The sequence below is a fragment of the Pelophylax lessonae genome, assembly GCF_965119305.1.
Source record: "Pelophylax lessonae genome assembly, chromosome: 1".
Classification (NCBI taxonomy): domain Eukaryota; kingdom Metazoa; phylum Chordata; class Amphibia; order Anura; family Ranidae; genus Pelophylax; species Pelophylax lessonae.
This window is the reverse complement of record NC_138768.1, coordinates 667,874,239-667,893,376: the sequence shown is the minus strand read 5'-3', so window position 1 is coordinate 667,893,376 and position 19,138 is coordinate 667,874,239. Positions and strand designations below refer to the sequence as shown.

General features: G+C 41.6%; 1 protein-coding gene across 2 annotated transcripts in view; it reads left to right on the top strand.

Annotated features, from left to right (window-relative positions):
* Positions 1 to 19,138, top strand: part of LRBA (LPS responsive beige-like anchor protein) — a 1,198,938-nt gene that overhangs the window by 916,496 nt on the left and 263,304 nt on the right. For both annotated transcript variants that reach the window (XM_082258080.1, XM_082258079.1), the window contains exon 40: positions 9,184 to 9,301. In XM_082258080.1, the coding sequence (XP_082114206.1) occupies positions 9,184 to 9,301 (118 nt within the window). The remainder of the gene's footprint in view (positions 1 to 9,183; positions 9,302 to 19,138) is intronic.

Sequence of the window (19,138 nt, the reverse complement as noted above, 5' to 3'; positions counted from 1 at the left end):
GAATCGTGCAGCTCTACTGTATAGCCATTTGACCAATGTTCCCTAGTTTCTGTAAATTGTATTTACAGGTTTGTTTTACTACATTTTAGGGCAATACACTATCAAAGCTATGGCTGTTTTGCAAAAGGATACCTGTATATAGGGTGGACAATTACATTGCTGTAACAAAATAATAAATTATCCCTCACGCTAATATCGTGAACTAATATTAATAATTCTACTCCAAAAGACACTATTTAGAGTAGTGTGTGCTCATACTGTGATTGATTCAATAGTGATGCTGCAGCTTAAACAAAATCAACCAAATAGTGTACATATTCAAATTATTACACCAAGCTGCACACAAAATAATTGAAATAAACGTGCATGTGAATAAATAAATAAATGTCTTAAAAATATCCAAAAAAATTAATTTGATATAAGAAGTGAAATTTCATAAACTCCCACAATGTGTTCAAAGTTAATTTTGTGACAATATGTTTTCCTGAATGGGATCCTCTGTGTTCAAGCTCCCGTGAGATCGTCAATAAACTTGTGCCTCCTGTGAGTTACACAGATCACCTTGAAATCCACCATCAATGTGAACAACCACTCCCATCGGTTGGTCACTTACCAGAAATTGTTGCCCCCCATTCTCATGGTGTGGGCAAATGCATTTTTAGGATTTCAATATCACCAGTCCCCTCTGTGTTAATGAGCAATCTTTGAGTATCCTCCTCCACACGACTCCACAGTAGTCATATAAGAAAAGAGAAACTTCTACTCGTGTGATACCGTTTAACAAAGATATTTATTTAAAACCTAAAAAACCCTTCTTCCATTGCAATGTTGATATAAAAAAGCACATTGGTGGGAATTAGGGGGATGTGGAGCGCTCCTCCAGTCCTTACCACCTCCGTGCTGGTTCAGAGACCTCGGATACCGACCTCCGCTCCTCTGATTGATTGCCATGTGGCTACACTGCAAACCGGACTGTCAGAAAAAAGGTTTCTCTTTTCATACTTGACTACTGTGGAGTGGTGTGGAGGAGGATACTCAAAGATTGCTCATTACCCAGAGGGAACTGGTGATATTGAAACCCTAAAAACGCATTTGCCCACACTATGACAACAATTTCTGGTAAGTGGCCAATCGATGGGAGTGGTTGTTCACATTGGTGGTGGATTTCAAGGTGATCTGTGTAATTCATGGAAGTCAAGTTTATTGCCGATCTCACGGGACCTTGAACACTGAGAGGATCCCATCCAGGAACACATGTCACAAAATTACCTTTGAACACATTGTGGGACTTTATGAACTTACACTTCTTATATCTAATTTAGTTTTTGGATATTTTTAAGACATTCATTCGTTTATTCACATCCACGTTTATTGAACTATTTTGTGTGCAGCTTGGTATAGTAATTTGATTAATATGTACATTGCTGTAACGCCTCTTTTGTCTTTCCTTATGTTTGATTCTGTTAATGTACAAATTAATATGCCATTTTAAGCTTAAAGTAGTTGTTTCATCGCTGTTTATGGACATTAGGATGTGATCTCCGCTGGGGCAGGCACTGATGTAACATTTCCTGTATTTTCTAAATTTTCTGTTTGCATGATTGTATATTTTATGTTGCATGTGTTTTTTAGCTTTGCTTTTTTTGCCATAAAACAGCAGGAAATTTGTAAAGTTTGTTACCCTTAATATTATTTTTTCCTATGTGTGTCATCACATGTGTATTTTATAAATCACAATCTCTATCATTCTCATGTACTTTCATCTAATGTACCTGATTGATCCTGCTGGTCACCTTTCTTCCTTGTTTTAAACTGACCACACAAAGCACAGACACTGATCTGTATTAGCGTGTTAAGTTTTCATCCTTTGACTGGCCATTCAGAGGCATAGGACACTGTACAGACACAAAGCATGCCTGTATTGAGTAGTTTGTTCAACCACCATGCCCCACCAACCAATCACAACCTGTCTCTCGAAGATACTTCCTGCTCAAGCACAGCCTGCATTATTGCCTTGGGTTGAACAGACTATTGAATTCAAGCACACTGTGTTGTACCCCACCCCCAGAAAGAAGAGATGGTCATAAGACAGAACTTTTTAACCTTGTTAAAAAGATAAGAAAGATCATTTCTGAAATTAAGGAAAGGCAGTTATGGTGCCTGCATAGGTATAACCATATTAGAAAGTGTCTTTTTAACATTGTATTTTCACAGCTACTTTACAGAAATATTGAATTTTTTATGACTCTAAAGTGCTTCTATCCTGCACAAATATTATGTGATTGTACTGGAATTGTGTGTGCTATAAATATGTCTGCCACGTAAATTTCAAAAAAATGGTTTTACCCATCTGAAGTGACATCAATCTGCTTCATGTATCAGAGTTCTAAGAAAATATCAATACCATTGGTTAATATAAATGAAATTAATTTTTGAATCTAGACAACAGAGAAATTGTGTTGCCTTGCTGAAGAAGCATCTCTGTCCTCTTGTGAAATTTAAGGTCAAGAGGTCAAGTAATTTTCCCAGTCTTCAATGAGATCTAGTGAAATATGAACTTCATTCTCACTTGGCCTCATAGTGATGAGATAAAATGAGCTGATACATCATTTCCTGCAGTCCTATTATCCTCTGGAAATCTGAAGAGAAAACCTCAGATATTTAAAGCTGCCTACAAGCCCATCCTCTATACTGTATTTAATTTGTGCCCGATCATTATACCGCTCATTTTCAGTTTAATTACTTCAGTGCTTTCATTTTTTGTCAAATGAAGGGAATCTGTTTTTTTGGGATACTTTTATTTTAGCATAGTTGAATTTAGTGTTAAATGGCTCTATTTTTCCAATATGTGCTGGCAATGTATGTTTTCTAATGTACTCTACACAGGAATGAAAATAGTATTCTTGTAGACCAATGAAAGTGGTTGTCATATTCATAAGCAGGGATGAACTCAGGCATGTTTGGATCCTAGTTTGAACCCAACTGTGAGTGAGACCGTCAGGAAGCTGTTATCTATAGTGGGCCAATCCCTTGCATCCAGGCATTTCTCTGCCCTGCAGCTGCGTGTTTGCAAGGAGCATGTATACATGCATCTGTGGAGGATGCTTTGGCCACACATGATTTACTCAGTACAGTGACCACTTTCTAGCAAACTCTCACATGGCTTTGGACTAGGATCCAAAAACCTACATGAGCACATTGTAAGTAAACTTTGCCTTTCACAGTTGTAAGGATGGTAGAAAAACTTCCTGATGGAGCCCTGGGCAGCAGTAGAATTTTATACTGGACCACTCGTCTCTGTTGCAAGGTTAATGCAGTTGTCTTTTTAACCAGTACCCAATAAATGCATGTTTTGTAAATGTTTTCAAGAGATGTAAGAAATTGTCTGAAAATACTGGGCAAAAATGTCCCATTTCTTAATGTTTCCAAAGCCCAACTCAAGACAATTTTCTTTTAGAGTAAGGAATTGCCAAACCTCTGCAAACTTTAACTGGTATAGCGACCGTAGTAGCTACCCCTCAGGATCCCTCCAATGCCATGATGATAGGGGGGACCATTTGAGTCACTGAAACACATTTCTATGATACAAAAGTCTAAATAAGATGAAACCTGGACTTTTTACATTCTGCTTTTGGCACTTTCCTCTTTGCACATCCAATTCCAAAAACTAATGTTTTCTAATGGGCTTCCTGCAGTCATGCACCCCACGTTGGTTAGCCTGCCCCAGGGCACACTTATGCTGGCTCATTCACCTGCACTGCTCAGCATCCTGTTGGCAGTCAACATCACCTGCCTACTCCCCCGTTCAGCCTTGATTGGTCCATCCTTTCTAAGATGCTTTGTTAAACCTTTGACCCTTTTACACAGATTTTTTAGTGTATCTGATTACCTGCCATTTCCTGTATTTGAGATTTTGTGTACTGACCCTTTTTGAGTGTTTTCTGACCTGTCTGGATTGACTTGCCTATTCACTGATCATGTCTCTGCTTACCACCTAGACTGACCCTTGTTTCTTTGCTGACCATGTCTCTGCCCAGCGCACACTTTTTCTGCATGCCTCACTGGTTACTTTCCTGACGAGGCACCATCCCTGCCATCTTCTGCATACACTGTATTCCCCTGTGCAGCAGATTTTTTGTCCTATCTTTTCTTTGCCATTTCTGTTATGTGGTCATAGAACTTGTATTGTGTATTAACTTTTAGGGGCAACCAATTTCCAGTAGGCCTGGTTGCCTTAAGGGAACAAGGGCTGCTATAGACAAATCTGCACTAACCACTTAAATATCTGATGACTTGTACTGGGGTGAGCATTACACCTGTTCGATTTGCTGTTGGGTTTTTTAATGTGGTCTGTCTATTCATTTTGAATTCCCCTCACTTGCAACTTATCTGGAAAGGAAAGGAGTGTGAATCCTCCTAATGGGGATGACTAGAAAATTGAGAGATTTCCCCTCACTTCCTAATTATGACTGATGCCTAACAAAGAGAAAATTAGCAGAATCTCCCAACCAAGGACACAGACAGCAATAACAGTTTGGGGGAAGTTTCTACTTCTTCGCATCTCAAAAAAAAGTTTGGGCTTTAATACCTTTCCTAATCATTATACATTTATAATCGGTGAAGTGTTGGATGGTCATTAACCCTGTTTCATTTATAAAAGGCACTGGATAAAGGACCTTTGGGGTGTTATTGCATCCATGAATGTCTGTGAACTGAGCCATCTTTGGAGGGCTCCATTATCAGCCAGTGTACACAGCCGATATGAGAGTCTCTGCACGTGATTGGTCATAGTGACCCCAATCACAGTGATCATAGATGTAAACAGTATAAACCATTCCTCTTATGATGGAAGCAGGGGAGGAAAGGAAACTAATTAATTCATGAGTAATTTATTATATTTCCGGAGCAAAATATACATCATGGCAGTAGCAGATAGATTGTTTTTTTTTTTTTAACCTCTTGCCTCTCTATATGACCTGTATGTTAACACTTCACCTCCCTTATCCTGCACATTAACCTCCTAATCTATTTTCTCCCACTGTATGTGACCTGTACATTACCCCTTAATCTTTATCCTTTTTTCTAAGACCCGTATGCACTGTCTCTAGTGCACCATTTCCAAGTTTTAGTCCTCTACTTCATTTAAAAATAAAAACATAATCACCTTGGGGTGTTTACTTCCCAAAATGGGGTAATTTTAGGGGTGTTTGTACTATCCTGACATTTCAAAATATTTTTTTAAATATAACTGGTCTTTTTCCTTTTATTTGGTAAAAAAAAAACACTGTTATAAATACTACCAAAAGAAAGCTTTATTTGTCTTAAAGAGTTAATTAAAATTAATTTGATATTGTGCTATGGTGTGATTGTCCAACAAACTATCACAGCACAGGAAACTGAAAATAGCCTGGTAATGAATGAGTATTACAGGTTGATACTCAAGTGGTTAAATGATTGTGGGTAGCAGTGATAAAATATAACTTTATTGAATCACAAATGTACAGATATATTATCTGCCAATTTGTTTCTTGAATGTTTAAGAAGAGAATGTATTCGTGCCTATTCAATAAATGTAGCTATGAAAGTATATTTTGCTATTAATATGTTCTATCCTATATTTTTGGTGTATTTGCCATACCGTTAAACTTGACATAACTTCTGAGCAATGGTGGAAATGCAGTTTCCATAGTAACTAGTTTACTGGAGGGCTGGGCTTTGCAAAAACTGCTGTCAATTTATGACAAAAGTCCCACAGAAGACAGTCTTACATCTAATCCAATTTTAATTGAACTCCGGAGACTTTGAAGTACGTCTGTAGAAGCGGATAATTGTACTGCCTGACATAGCAGAGGCTAAACTGAGTGCATTGGTTTAACAACTATTTAATTTTTTCCTACTTTTTAGTATTGAAAAAAAATTGATAGATCCTCCGGAAACCTTTGCCTGTGTATGTATATATATATATATATATGTATATATATGTATATATATATATATATATATATACACACACACACACAAACGTGCATCTCATAAAATTAGAATATCATCAAAAAGTTAATTTATTTAAGTAATTCAATTCAAAAAGTATATTTTATATAGATGTGTTACACAGAGTGATATATTTCAAGCATTTATTTCTTTTCATTTGATGATTATGGCTTAAGACTAGAAAAAAACTCAAAATTCAGTATCTCAGAAAATTTGAATATTACATAAGACTAATAAAAAAAATTATTTTCGTTACAGAAATGTTAGCTTACTGAAAAGTAGGTTCATTCACAGTATAGTATGCACTCAGTACTTGGTCGGGGCTCCTTTTGCATGAATTACTGCACCAATGCAGCATGGCATGGAGGCGATCGGCCTGTGGAACTACTGAGGTGTTATGGAAGCCCATGTTGTATTGATATAGGCCTTTTGCTCATCTCCGTTGTTGGGTCTGATGTCTCTCATCTTATTCTTGACAATACCCCACAGATTCTCTATGGGGTTTAGGTCAAGTGAGTCTGCTGGCCAATCAAGCACAGTGATACCATGATTATTAAACCAGGTACTTTTGGTAGTGTGGGCAGGTGCCAAATTCTGCTGGAAAATTAAATCTGCATCTCCATAAAGCTGGTCGGCAAAGGCAAGCATGAAGTGCTCTACAATCTCCTAGAAGATGGCTGCACTGACTGTGGACTTGATAAAACACAGTGGACCAACGCCAGATGACATGGCTCCCCAAATCATTATGGCATCCATATAAATGATGAGTTTCACTTTTTTAAATAAATTACTGAAATAAATAAATTTTTTGATGTTCTAATTTTATGAGATGCATCTGTATATACAGTGCTCCAAAACGTAAATGTATATCATTGGGATTTTATGTGATAGATCCAACACCAAGTGGATCATATTTGTGAAGTGGAAGGAAAATGATAAATAGTTTTCAAAAATGTATACAAATAAATATCTAAAAAGTGTAGTGTGCATTTGTATTCAGCCCCCCGAGTCAATACTTTGTACAACTACCTTTCGCTGCAATTACAGCTGCATGTCTTTTTGGGTATGTCTCTACCAGCTTTGCACATCTAGAGTTAAATTTGTGCCCATTCTTTGCAAAATAGCTCAAGCTCTGTCTGATTTGGATAGAGAGCATTTGTGAGCAGCAATTTTCATGTCTTGTCTCAGATTCTCAATTGGATTTTGGTCTGGACTTTGACTGGGCCATTTTAACACATGAATATGCTTTGATCTAAACATTCCCTTGTAGCTCTGACTGTATGTTTAGGGTTCTTTGTCCTGTTGGAAGGTGAACCTCTGCCCCAGTCTCAAGTCTTTTGCAGACTCGAACAGGTTTTCTTCTAAGATTGCCCTGTATTTGGCTCCATCCTTCTTCCCATCAACTCTGACCAGCTTCCCTGTCCCTGCTATATGGGGTGTTCAGGGTAATGCGCAGTGTTAATTTTCCACCACACAAAGCATTTTGCTTTTAGGCCAAAACATTAAATTTTGGTCTCATCTGATCAGGGCACCTTCTTCCACATGTTTGCTGTGTCCCCCACATGCCTTCTCGCAAACTGCAAACATGACTTCTTATGGCTTTCTTTCAACAATGGCTTTCTTCTTGCCACTCTTACCTAAGGTCCAGATTTGTGGAGTGCACGACTAATAGTTGTCCTGTGGACAAGTTCTCCCACCTGAGCTGTGGATCTCTGCTGCTCCTCCAGAGTTACTTTCAGAGTGCATGGTTCAGGAGTGTGCTATGTACAGAGTGCGGGGTCCAGGATTGTGCTATGTAAAAAGTGCAGGGTTCAGGTGTGTGCGAATTGCTAAGTACAGCGTTCAGAAGTGTGTTACATTCAGAGTGCACAGTTCAGGAGTACGATACGTACAGAGCGCAGGGTTCAGGAGTGTACTACGTGCAGAGTAGAGCATTTAGGAGTGTGTTACATTCAGAGTGTACGGTTCACGATCGCACTACATAAAGAGGGCAGGGTACAGGAGAGCACTAAGTATAAGGTGCAGCGTTAAGAAGTGCCCTACATTAAGACCGCAGGGTATTTATAGAATGCAAGTGTGCATATCTCACAGGCCAGTTTACACCACTCCCTGCCCCAAAAATTCTGCCCCCCCCCCCCCAAGTACAGAGCTCTTATCTCCTCCCTACCCAGTGCAGAGCACCTCTCTCCACCTTTACCAGTACAGACCTCTCCTTCCTGTCTAGTACACAGCGCTGAGTGTGCCACCGGGATCCCTGTAATATGTAAAACAACATTTTATATGTGACAGTGACTAGTGAGTAGCAATGCAAGGAGCCAGTGCCAAAGGTTCCAGCTGAAAAATAAAAGCCCTTAGTGCATTCAACTGTTTTAGGGGAACTATTATGATAAATATATTCTGTTTTAATTACGCAATGATTTTCTGCTCCTTTTGAAGCCGGGTTGTAACCAACAAAATCTTTGACATACATCATTTTCCTACCATCACATTCTCTCTGGTTGCTCTTCACATAGACCTTTTGTTTCTGAGGTTCTATGATGGCTCACAGGATTGTCTGAATTGTAATCTTATGTCTGTACTGAAAGGTTGCATTCAATTCTTATTGCAGTTGACCTTGTCAAATAATTACGTTGAATTGTAAAACCTAATAAAAATTTATTGAATTGAAAATATGCAATGGTTATTATAGCCTGTACTGAACATGTCATCTCAGCATCTTGTCTGGAATGGGTTGGATTTGTCATTTTGAATTCACTGAAGTGCTGATAAAGCCTCTAAACAAAATATGAATTGTGTTGTACAAAAACCTTTAGACACAGCCATTCTTCACACACAGACATTATATTAATATCTGCTAGGTTACTGAGTGGCAACTGTTAAACTGGCTGGGGTTTTCTTGTAAAATCATTGCTGAACAAAAAATGTGTGGCTACTTCCATTTTCCGAACACTCATCAGTTATCTTCAATTCTGGTGAACTCCTGTAAAGGAGATTATCTTTTATGTTAGACTACTTATACTCTGCTTTATTACTGCCATTTGAAGCTTGAAATATTATTTAAATATTCTCTAAATCTTACTGTTCACGGTACTGCAGAGAATGCCACATTATATTTTAGCAATGCTTCATATTGGAAAAGTTTGTACTTTATAGGTTTAAGTACTTTTTTTTTTTTTTTTTTTGCCCTTTCAGATTTTGGCCTACACTGAGGGAGTGCATGGAAAATGGCTCTTCACAGAAATCCGTGCCGTATTCTCACGGCGATATCTTTTGCAGAACACAGCCCTGGAAATATTCATGGCAAACAGAGGTAATGTCTTCGTACAATATATAATGGCAACATAACATGGGCATGTTTAAGGTTTCTTAAAGGGATGGGGGGGGGGTTGTTAAAAAATAAATAATAATAATATACATTTAATTTAGTAACCCAAAAATAATCTAAATGATAAATGGATAAAAATATAACCTGTGTCCAGAGATCTACTAATTTCTAGTTTATCCAGAGATAGGAAAAGCTCTTATAAAGTGGGATCCAGTTTGCACCAATTAGCAAAAAAAAAGTCTTCCCGACCCAGTTCAATAACTCACTGGATCAGCATTCTTGTATATATTACTTATAAGCAGCCATTTAAAGTGTTTGTTCATAAACACAATCATAAACTGCTAGAGCCACTTCTGGTGTAATATTTTTCCACATTTCTAGTGAAGAAACTTTTTTACATGCAATAGTTTAAACCTTTTTTATTCTAGTTGCAATGAGTGCCCTTGTTCATTTTTTTGGTTAAGATTTCAGTTTTGGTTAACATAAAGTGAACACTTGTGTAATATATTAATATCCTTAAGTTTAGTTTAGTTCATCCTTTCTCATAACTAAAGTATCCTAAATTGTACTACATATTGTGGATTAGGCATTACTTGATAGTATTTATGTCTCTGAAGTTTCTTTTTTGCTAAACGAAAAAGTCTTTCTAGATCTAAATTTAGTCTGATTCTTCTCAATTATTATTATACTATGAATATAAAAATTATGATTATCATTATGATTATTATTTTATGACTTGAACCTTCTGTTCCATGATTGCTGTTTTTTTTTTTTCCTCCAATGCGTTTAACTTTAACTTTACATCTAACTTTAATGAACCTTTTTTCCAAATATCTACCTAAACAACCATGGTGTCTGTCAGCTTGTAAGTTGGAGAGGTTTTTCCACAACATAATGTTGTGTCATCTGTGGACATAGGATCAATACTTTTAACTACTTGAAGACCAAGCCAACAATAAAAATCTGTATTTTTTACTATAAAATTACTTGAAACCCCCAGACATTATATGTATGTATAAGCAGAGGCCCTAGAGAATAAAATAATTGTTGCGATTTATTTTTTTTTTCATGTCACACTATTCATTTCATGCATCGATTTTACATACGCAGTTTTTTCTTTAAAAATACACTTTAGTGAATTTTAATGCATAAAAAGAAAACAAGAGTATGCAGCGCTTGGTGGAAAACACAAAAAAATGAGCAATCTATATTAGATACATAGTGTCACAATATATCAATGTACACTAGAAAAACAGTGAAAGAAGAGTCTGTGGAGAGGAAAAACGTCCAACAGGAAGCTCAGGTGGTGTGTTGAATAGATGTGACCTTCACCAAAACACCCAAAGTAATAGCCTCTTACCAGACTTATATGATCCCCATGACAGAGATCATATAGCGCTTGCAACAAGGGCTCCTCACACTCCACAGCACTCCTCGATTCTTGTACATGTAAAGGATCACCTCCAGCAAAGAACTGCCTTAGTACCATCAAACAATATCCTCTCGTGGGGACATATAGTCATGTCACATGTAGGAAAAAGAGACCTTGCATGGTGTAATACGTTCAAGATATTACTTTAATAAGAAGTAGATTTTACACTCACATGTGAATCACGACATATAGGCATCAAGTTATGGTCTTGCGGGGATCTCCAGATGAAATGTGCGGTAGCTGCAGCCCGGTCTCCTGAGTGAAGTAACAGGACACTAAAGGGTGTGCATAAAGCAGACGATCACCGGTCCCCTACCGGTTTCATCAAAGTATGACATCATCCGGGGGCGTCGGAAAACAAATGCGTCGGAAATGCATAAAAACAAAATATGTAATCCAATTTTTGGGTGAAAGATAAAAGATGACCTTACGCGGAGTAAATCGATACCGAACATGTCACCCTTTAAAATTACGCATGCCTATGAAATTGCAACAAACTTAGATACTTAAAAAAATATCCATAGGTGACACTTTAATATTTTTTACAAATTACCTGTTTAGAGTTACAAAGGAGATTTAAAGTTATAATTATTGCTCCAGCTATAATGTTTGGGGTGATACCCCATTTGTGTGGTGCAAAACACAGTTTATATATGCGTGCATGACCTACGTATACGCTCAGGGGGATGAGGAGCTTTAATATTTTTTTATTTATTTTTTTTATTTTTACACTGTCACACTTTATTTTACACTGTTACACTGTCACTTTAATTTTTTGTGTATGTAAACATCCCTTGTGATAGAAGTAAAGCATGACAGGTCCACTTTACAGAGACCCCACATCTGTCTTCTGCCCTTAGTAGGATGAGATAAAAAAAATCCCATTCTGGTCTCCTAAACCATAGAGATGATCAGCTGGCAGAACCACCGGCTTCAGTGCCAGACTTCCTGATCTCACGGGAGAGACACGGGTGGGAGGGGTAACCCCTCCCACTGCCTCTAAAAGTGATCCAGCAGTTAATCAGTTGCTCAGGTCACTTTTACAGGGGTAGGGATTTGTCTGCTAAAAATGTTAACTCTGGGGTTATGACTGACAGCTGCACCACTTGAACACAATAACGTATATACAAAGTGGGGAAAATAATTATTTGATCCCCTGCAGTTTTTATAAGTTTGTCCACTTACAAAGGAATTAAGGGCCTATATATGTTATCATAGGTGAATTGTAAATGATAGAGACAGAATATCAACCAAAAATCCAGAAAAAAACATGATACAAATATTATACATTGAGTTGCAGTTCATTGAGTAAAATAAATATTTGATCCCCTACGAACTCGTTATGTGTATAAAAGACACCTGTCCACAGAATCTTTCTTCCATTCAAACCTCACCATCATGGGCAAGACCAAAGAGCTGTCAAAGGACATCAGGGACACGATTTTTGACCTGCTCAAGGCTGGAATGGGCTACCTGAGAAGGTGAGAAGGAGACCATTTTTGGAGCGATTATTTGCAAATGGAAGAAATACAAAATAACCACTAATCGCCCTCGGTCTGGAGCTCCATGAAGTCGCAATTAATTCAGTTGCGAAGACATGAGTAGTGGCAATTTGAATGGCTCTATTGCCGGCAATGGGGTGCGACTTGTCATGTGATTTGAAACTATCAAATCACAAGACAAATCGCACTGGTGTGAACGAGGGCTTAGTATTGTTTTCTTTCCAGTATATTTGTATTTGAATGTGGTTTACAAGGTAAAACCGGCAGGAATCTGGGTATTGTATCAATATTTTGGAATGATACAAAATATTTTGTCATGTATAAATACATAAAAATATACATTTAGTTCAAACACATAAAGTCAGAGCCTACAATTCATTATATGGACTGCAAAGAGGAAAATGATGGTTACAATAATATGACAAGTTAAATATGTGAAAGAGTAGCATAGGATCACACTCCTACTTTGTCATTGTAAACAGTCATAATTTACTCAGGAAAACGGAATTATAATTTTCTGTGACATGTGTATAGAATATGTTGCATAGCCATAAATATTTGTTTGAGAATGCATACAAACAAAAATGCAGAGGAAGCACGTTTAGCTTTTAAAAATGTTGGAAGGGGAGTCTTGCACAAAGTCACATACCAACCATGTTTAGAGAAGCCCAAACTTACTGCACAGCTACACCATGTGCTGTTACACAATAGGAACACATATAAAAACTTTTCTCTTTCGTTCATTGACAAACACAGCTCCTGATCTTCCTAACCATTAGGCTATACTGCCCCCTACAGGAGTAGGACACTAGACAGAAAAAAAAAGTCTTGCTATGCCTATCGGCAGTCCCAGGGGGTATACATCCTCTCTCTGCTATAGGTACTCAGTTTTTTTCTGCCTAGTTAGGAGTAGTGACTTAGTTCCTTGCTGGGATCTCTGGTCCTGACATTTTTTTTCTTTTTAGAGAGAATTTATTTCTCATGGATTTTTTCCTATGAGCTCTACAATCAACTGGTGGACGCAGGGCGATGGGCTGGATAATCTAGATCCAGTGGTCAACCCAGTCTGGCCAGCGAGTGCACAAAGACCTAGGTCGGCTGCGACATAGCCCCACCTTAAGGGGGCGGGCCTGCAAGTTAAATGTCTTACGAGGTTCCTCTTGGCCGACCTACCCCCCCTCCATTTCGATGGAGAGGAGGTTCTGGCTGGAGCGGTGCCCGTCTGGTTCCTGGTATGGTAATTGACTGTCCCCCTCTTCCCCTGGAGGGTTTTGGGGTGAATGTGAGCCCCTCCATAAGACAGTCAGGCTCCCCTCCTTCCTGTTAGGCACCCCCCTCGGTCTGGTGTGCCCTGTGGACCATATCGCTCTCCCATACATCCCCCCCTCCTTCACTAATACTGAGGCTGTGGGGTGGCCTGGTCTACCACCTGGGATTGGGGGCAGGGTGCGGTGCTGGTGATGGAGGCGGGAGGGGGTATGTACCTAGTGGGGGCTCCTGTCAGGGGCCCCCCTTCCTGCCATTTTCAGAAGCCTAGGAATCCCTTCTGGGAGCCTTGTGCCGCCATTTTCTTGAAGCCTGTGTGCCTAATGCATGGTGTCCATGTTTGTGTAGTCCAGTGGCCATTTTTCAGTGGTTTGCCCTCTGGATGGCGATTTCGGTGGTGGGAGCCCCTCCTCATCCCCTGGTGCTGACTCCTGGATCTTTTTGTTTCCTGATCGCCATTCGTGCAGTGCAGATTCTCCTGGTGGCTGCGGTGCCTGGTTTCTGTGGGGGGGGTGAGTCTGGTGGGGTCCTCTCCCTCTCTACTGAGGATCGATTGGTGCTCTGTGGCTGGCAACCGGGTTGGCTGCCAAAGCGGTAGGGGTTGTCCCTTAGCAGTGTTTTATGCTTTTTGTGGGGTCCCCCTGGTGACTCATGGAGTCTTTGGTGCACATTTCCCCACCTGATCCCCTCTGAGGTTGCAGGGCCCTCTGGGTCCCATCCATCCATCCTTCCATGCACTGATGGCAGTCCAGGAGTCCTTGGAGTCCCGGGTGGAGTTGGCTTTTGGACGGAAAGCACTGCCCCGCCTTCCCCTGCCTCATTTGTCTCATTAGATCCTAAATCTGATTTGGCCGCCACGTACGTGTTTCACCATGCTAGGTCTGCGACCACGCGCTCCTGAATCCTCAGATAGTGAGGAGGATTCCTTCACTTCTGCCACTGCGTACAAAAAGGCTCTGGTGGATGCACTGATTGGATCTGTGCGTGAGACCCTAAAGATGGAGGACGCAGCTGAAGCTGCGGCGGAGGCGCAGGTTCCATTTTGGCATTCACAAGTCATTCAGAGGTGTTCCCTCCTATTTTGACAGAACTGTCACTAAATAGTGGGGCCACCAAACCGTCCCCTTGGGGTCCCCAAGCGATTTTGCTAGGCGATACCCCTATGAGAAGTCCCCTCTTAAGAAGTGGACTGTACCACCTGTGGTAGACCCTCCGGTTTCCAGATTGAACAAGGCAGCCATGATTCTAGTTGAAGAGTCCCCGGCCTTTTAAGGACCCGGCTGATAGGAAGGCGGAGGCTATAGCCCGCAATATGTACACCCTGGCTAGTTCAGTACTGAGGCTGATATTCACCATTGCCCTGGTGTCGCAGGCTCTGACTGAATGGACTAGGCTTTTGCCCGGTAACCTGGAGGGGGATTAGCTCTCTCCTGCGGACCAGCTGTTTGAGGGGCTGCAGTTTATCTGTGAAGTGATGCGGCTCCCCTAGTAGCTCGGCTCTCTGTTTCGGCAGTGGTCCTTCGGTGTGTCTTTTGGCTCAAATGCTGGTCTGCGGACCAGACTTCTAAAAAGGCCTTGACTGATCTTCCCTTTCAAGGAGAGATCGCCTGTTTGGTGGTACCATGGATGACATCGTTAAAGGTCTCAGGGGGGGAGAGAGTACCTTTCTACTACAGGCTAGTAAGGTCAAGGACCCTCATCATAGACGTGGGCCCTCCTTCTCGGCTCATAAGAAGTTTTTTCGTCCCTCAGGGTCGACTGACAAGGGATCGGAGCCCTTCGGGGCCTCATCTGGAGGATCCAAGCAAACTTGGTCTGGCAAGTCAAGAGCAGGCTTCTCCAGACCCACGGACAAGGCCTCTTCAGCATGAAGGTGCACGTTCACCCGTATCTGGGGTGGGGGGACATCTTCACTGGTTCCCAGGCCCATGGACTCCACTGGTACAAGTTAGGTGGGTCCACGAGGTCATTCGGTCTGGCTACAAGATCGAGTTTCATTCTTATCCTCCGGTAAGGTTCTTTCTTCCAACATGCGACTGTCCCCGGTTCGCTTATAGGCTCTTTTTGGGGCAGTGCAAGACCTTTACTTGAAAGGGTGATGGTCCCGGTTCTGACTTCGGAACACTTTCAGGGGTTTTACTGAAACCTGTTTGAAATCCCCAGGAAGGAACTCAAGGTGCGTCCATTCTGGTCCTCAAGGCGCTAAACTGCCTTGTGCGGGTGCAGAAGTTCAGAATGGAGTCCATTCGCACGGTGGTGGCTTCCCCCATCAGGGGGATTTTCTTGCCTCCCATCGACATCAATGATGCTTACCTTCCAATATATGTCGGTCTCCAACGCTTCCTCCCCTTTGCCGTGGGAGAGGAGAGTTCTCAGTTTGTGGCTTTACCCTTTGGTCTCACTTCTGCTCCTCGGGTCTTCACAAAAGTGTTGGCCCCGGTGCTAGTATTGTTACGTCAATGGGGGATCGCGATACTGGGCTACTTGGACGACCACCTCCTGTGAGCGGAGTCTCTTTTTGCTCTGGTGGAAAATCTGGAAACCACCATATGTGCTTGAGGGTGTTTGGCTGGATTCTGAATTTTTTGAAGTCTTCTGGTTCCATCCACAAAGCTGGACTATCTGGGTCTGACTCTGGACTCGGCCTTAGCCACAGTGCTCCTTCCTCTAGACAAACTCCAGAATCTGCAGGCTATAATTCGTCTCCTGCAGTCCAGCAGATGGTAATCCCTCCGGACTTCCATGTGGGTGCACAGTTCCAAATGAGGTCTCTACAAGGGAGATTCTGGCCAAATGGAAGAATCCGCAGTCTCTGGACAGTCAGATCCGGCTGAGCTGGGGAATGAAAGTCCCTGCAATGATCGCTTCAGCTGGGCAAATCCTTCCTCCCCTTGTATTGGATAGTATTCACCATGGGTGCCAGCCTGTCCAGCTGGGGAGGAGTCCTCTGCAAAATTTCTGCTCAGGGAGTCTGCTGGAAGAGTCCAGACTACCGATCAATGTCTTGGTACTCCAAGCAATAAGACTGTGGCTGGAACATTGGACAGATCATCTTCAGGGATGTCCAATGTGCAATCAATCGGACAATGCCATGGCTGTGGCTTATGTCAATCAGTAGGGGGGCACAAAAAGTGTCCTGGCGGCTCGAAGTAGCCGGAATTGAAGGTGGGCAAAACAGTTATTCCAGCTCTCTCCTCTGTACATATTCCCGGGTTGGAAAACTGGCAGGCGGATTACCTCAGTCAGCAGGTGTTAGACAAAGGAGAGTGGTCCCTTTATTTGGAGGTGTTTCATCAGTTGTGTCTCCTGTGGGGCATCCCCGAGGTGGATCTGTTGGCGTCTCGGCTCAACAGAAAGGTGCAGAGGTTTGTGGCTTGGTCAGAGGATCCTCTGGTGGACGCCACAAATGCGCTGGTGGCCCTGTGGGGTCTGTATCGTCTGATTTACGTCTTCCCTCCTCTCAAGCTTCTGCCAAGAAAATGGATCGAGGGTGAAGGGATTCTAGTCATCTTAGTGGCCCTGGACTGGCCTCGCCTGGCTTGGTACACCGAGCTGATGCGACTGGTCGCTGACGTTCCTTGGAAGCTTCCTCTCAGGGAGGACAAGCTGTTCCAAGGACTAATCTTCCATCCTGCTTTACAGTCGCTGGGTTTGACAGCTTGGCTGTTGAACCTCAGCTGCTGATGGGTAGAGGTTTGTCTGAGTCGGTGATTCCAATGCTGTTAAAAGAGAGGAAATCGACTTCTTGGAAGATCTACCATCGTACGTGGAAGACGTACATTGCGTGGTGGGAAGTCTCTTTGGGTTCATCCATGCCTTTTTTCGGTGGCTTGGATCTTGACCTTCCTTCAACGGGGGGTTAAGCAGAAACTGGCCTTGAGTACTATCAAGGGTCAGGTGTCAGCCTTAGTGATCTTCTTTCAATGGCCCTTGGCCACATACTACTTGGTGCGTACTTTTCTTCAGGAAGTTAGGCACTTGACCCCTCCTGTGAGGTCGCTGTTGCCCCCTTGGAGAATCTTCAGGAGATTCCCCTGCTTGCGCTGTCGCAGAAGGTGGCCTTTTAGCATCAGGTTATCTCTGATTATCATTTAAATAAAGACATTGTGTTGCATTCCCTGTGTCCCAGGCCAAAACATCCGAAATTGCTTTGCATGTCTTGGTGTGGTCCAGGCGGTTTGGGTGTACCTGGCAGCTACGAAGTCTTTTAGGAAATCAGACACACTATTTGTGCTCATGGATGGGCCTCAAAAAGGGTTGTCCTCTTCCTCCGAGACCTCAACGAACATCAGAGAAATTGATTATGGAAATTGCATTACATGCTAAAGGATTTCTGACTCTGGCAATGCAAAAAATAGTTATTTTTGACAATCCAATAATAGATTACTTGGAAAATTTCCTTTTATGCTGTTAGTGCTCCCTGTAATCTGGCCATATCTTCCAACAACTTCCTGGATTTCCTACATGCTTTGCAGTTCATCCACTGCTGTTTGTGCAGCTTACTTTTATTTTCTAATGACTGCATATCCTATGGCACCTTGCTTTCTAGCTATGATTTCTGCATTGACTACTCCTCCTGAAACTCCTCCTCTCAGCTCCTCTGTAGTTTAGAAGATAAGTTATGAATTCTGTGACATAGCAGTGCATACCCACAGGACATAGTAGGTACGTGTCACAGAATTCAAGAAAGTAAATGTGTGGGGATTTTTGGAAAGGAAGTCTAGAGATCATTCAGATTAGGAGTAGGCTAGAAATAATTAAAATGCAATATGGCAATTAATATATTATTTTACATTTGAACATAGATATGCTTTAACAGCAAAAGCCAGACAGAAGGAGCGCTGATGTGGGAGGACGTATAGGCGTATGCACTCACTAGAGCCTGCAGCAGCAGAATTTGTGACCTGCTGTGTCCACCAGATGCTGTCAGTTATCAATCGTTATACTGGGCCGCTTTGAGCAGCTCTGGTATCATGTCATTGTTGTGACCAATCACAATGCGCACATGAAGAGTAGTAAACAATGCGTCTAAAGAGGCTCAACTTTAAGTGTGTATATATACAGTATCTCAGAAAAGTGAGTACACCCCTCACATTTTTGAAAATATTTTATATCTTTTCATGTGACAACACTGAAGGAATTACACTTTTCTACAATGTAAAGTAGTGAGTGTACAGCTTGTATAACAGTGTCAATTTGCTCTCCCCTCAAAAGAACTCAACACACAGCCATTAATGTCTAAACCGCTGGCAACAAAAGTGAGTACCCCCTAAGTGATCATGTCCAAATTGGGCCCAAAGTGTCAATATTTTGTGTGGCAACCATTATTTCCAGCATTGCCTTAACCCTCTTGGGCATGGAGTTCACCAGAGCTTCACAGGTTGCCACTGGAGTCCTCTTCCATTCCTCCATGACAACATCACAGAGCTGGTGGATGTTAGAGACCTTGCGCTTCTCCACCTTCCGTTTGAAGATGCCCCACAGATGCTCAATAGGGTTTAGGTCTTGAGACATGCTTTGCCAGTCACCTTTACCCTCAACTACTTTAGCAAGGCAGAGGTTGCCTTGGAGGTGTGTTTGGAGTAGTTATGTTGGAATACTGCCCTGCGGCCCAGTCTCTGA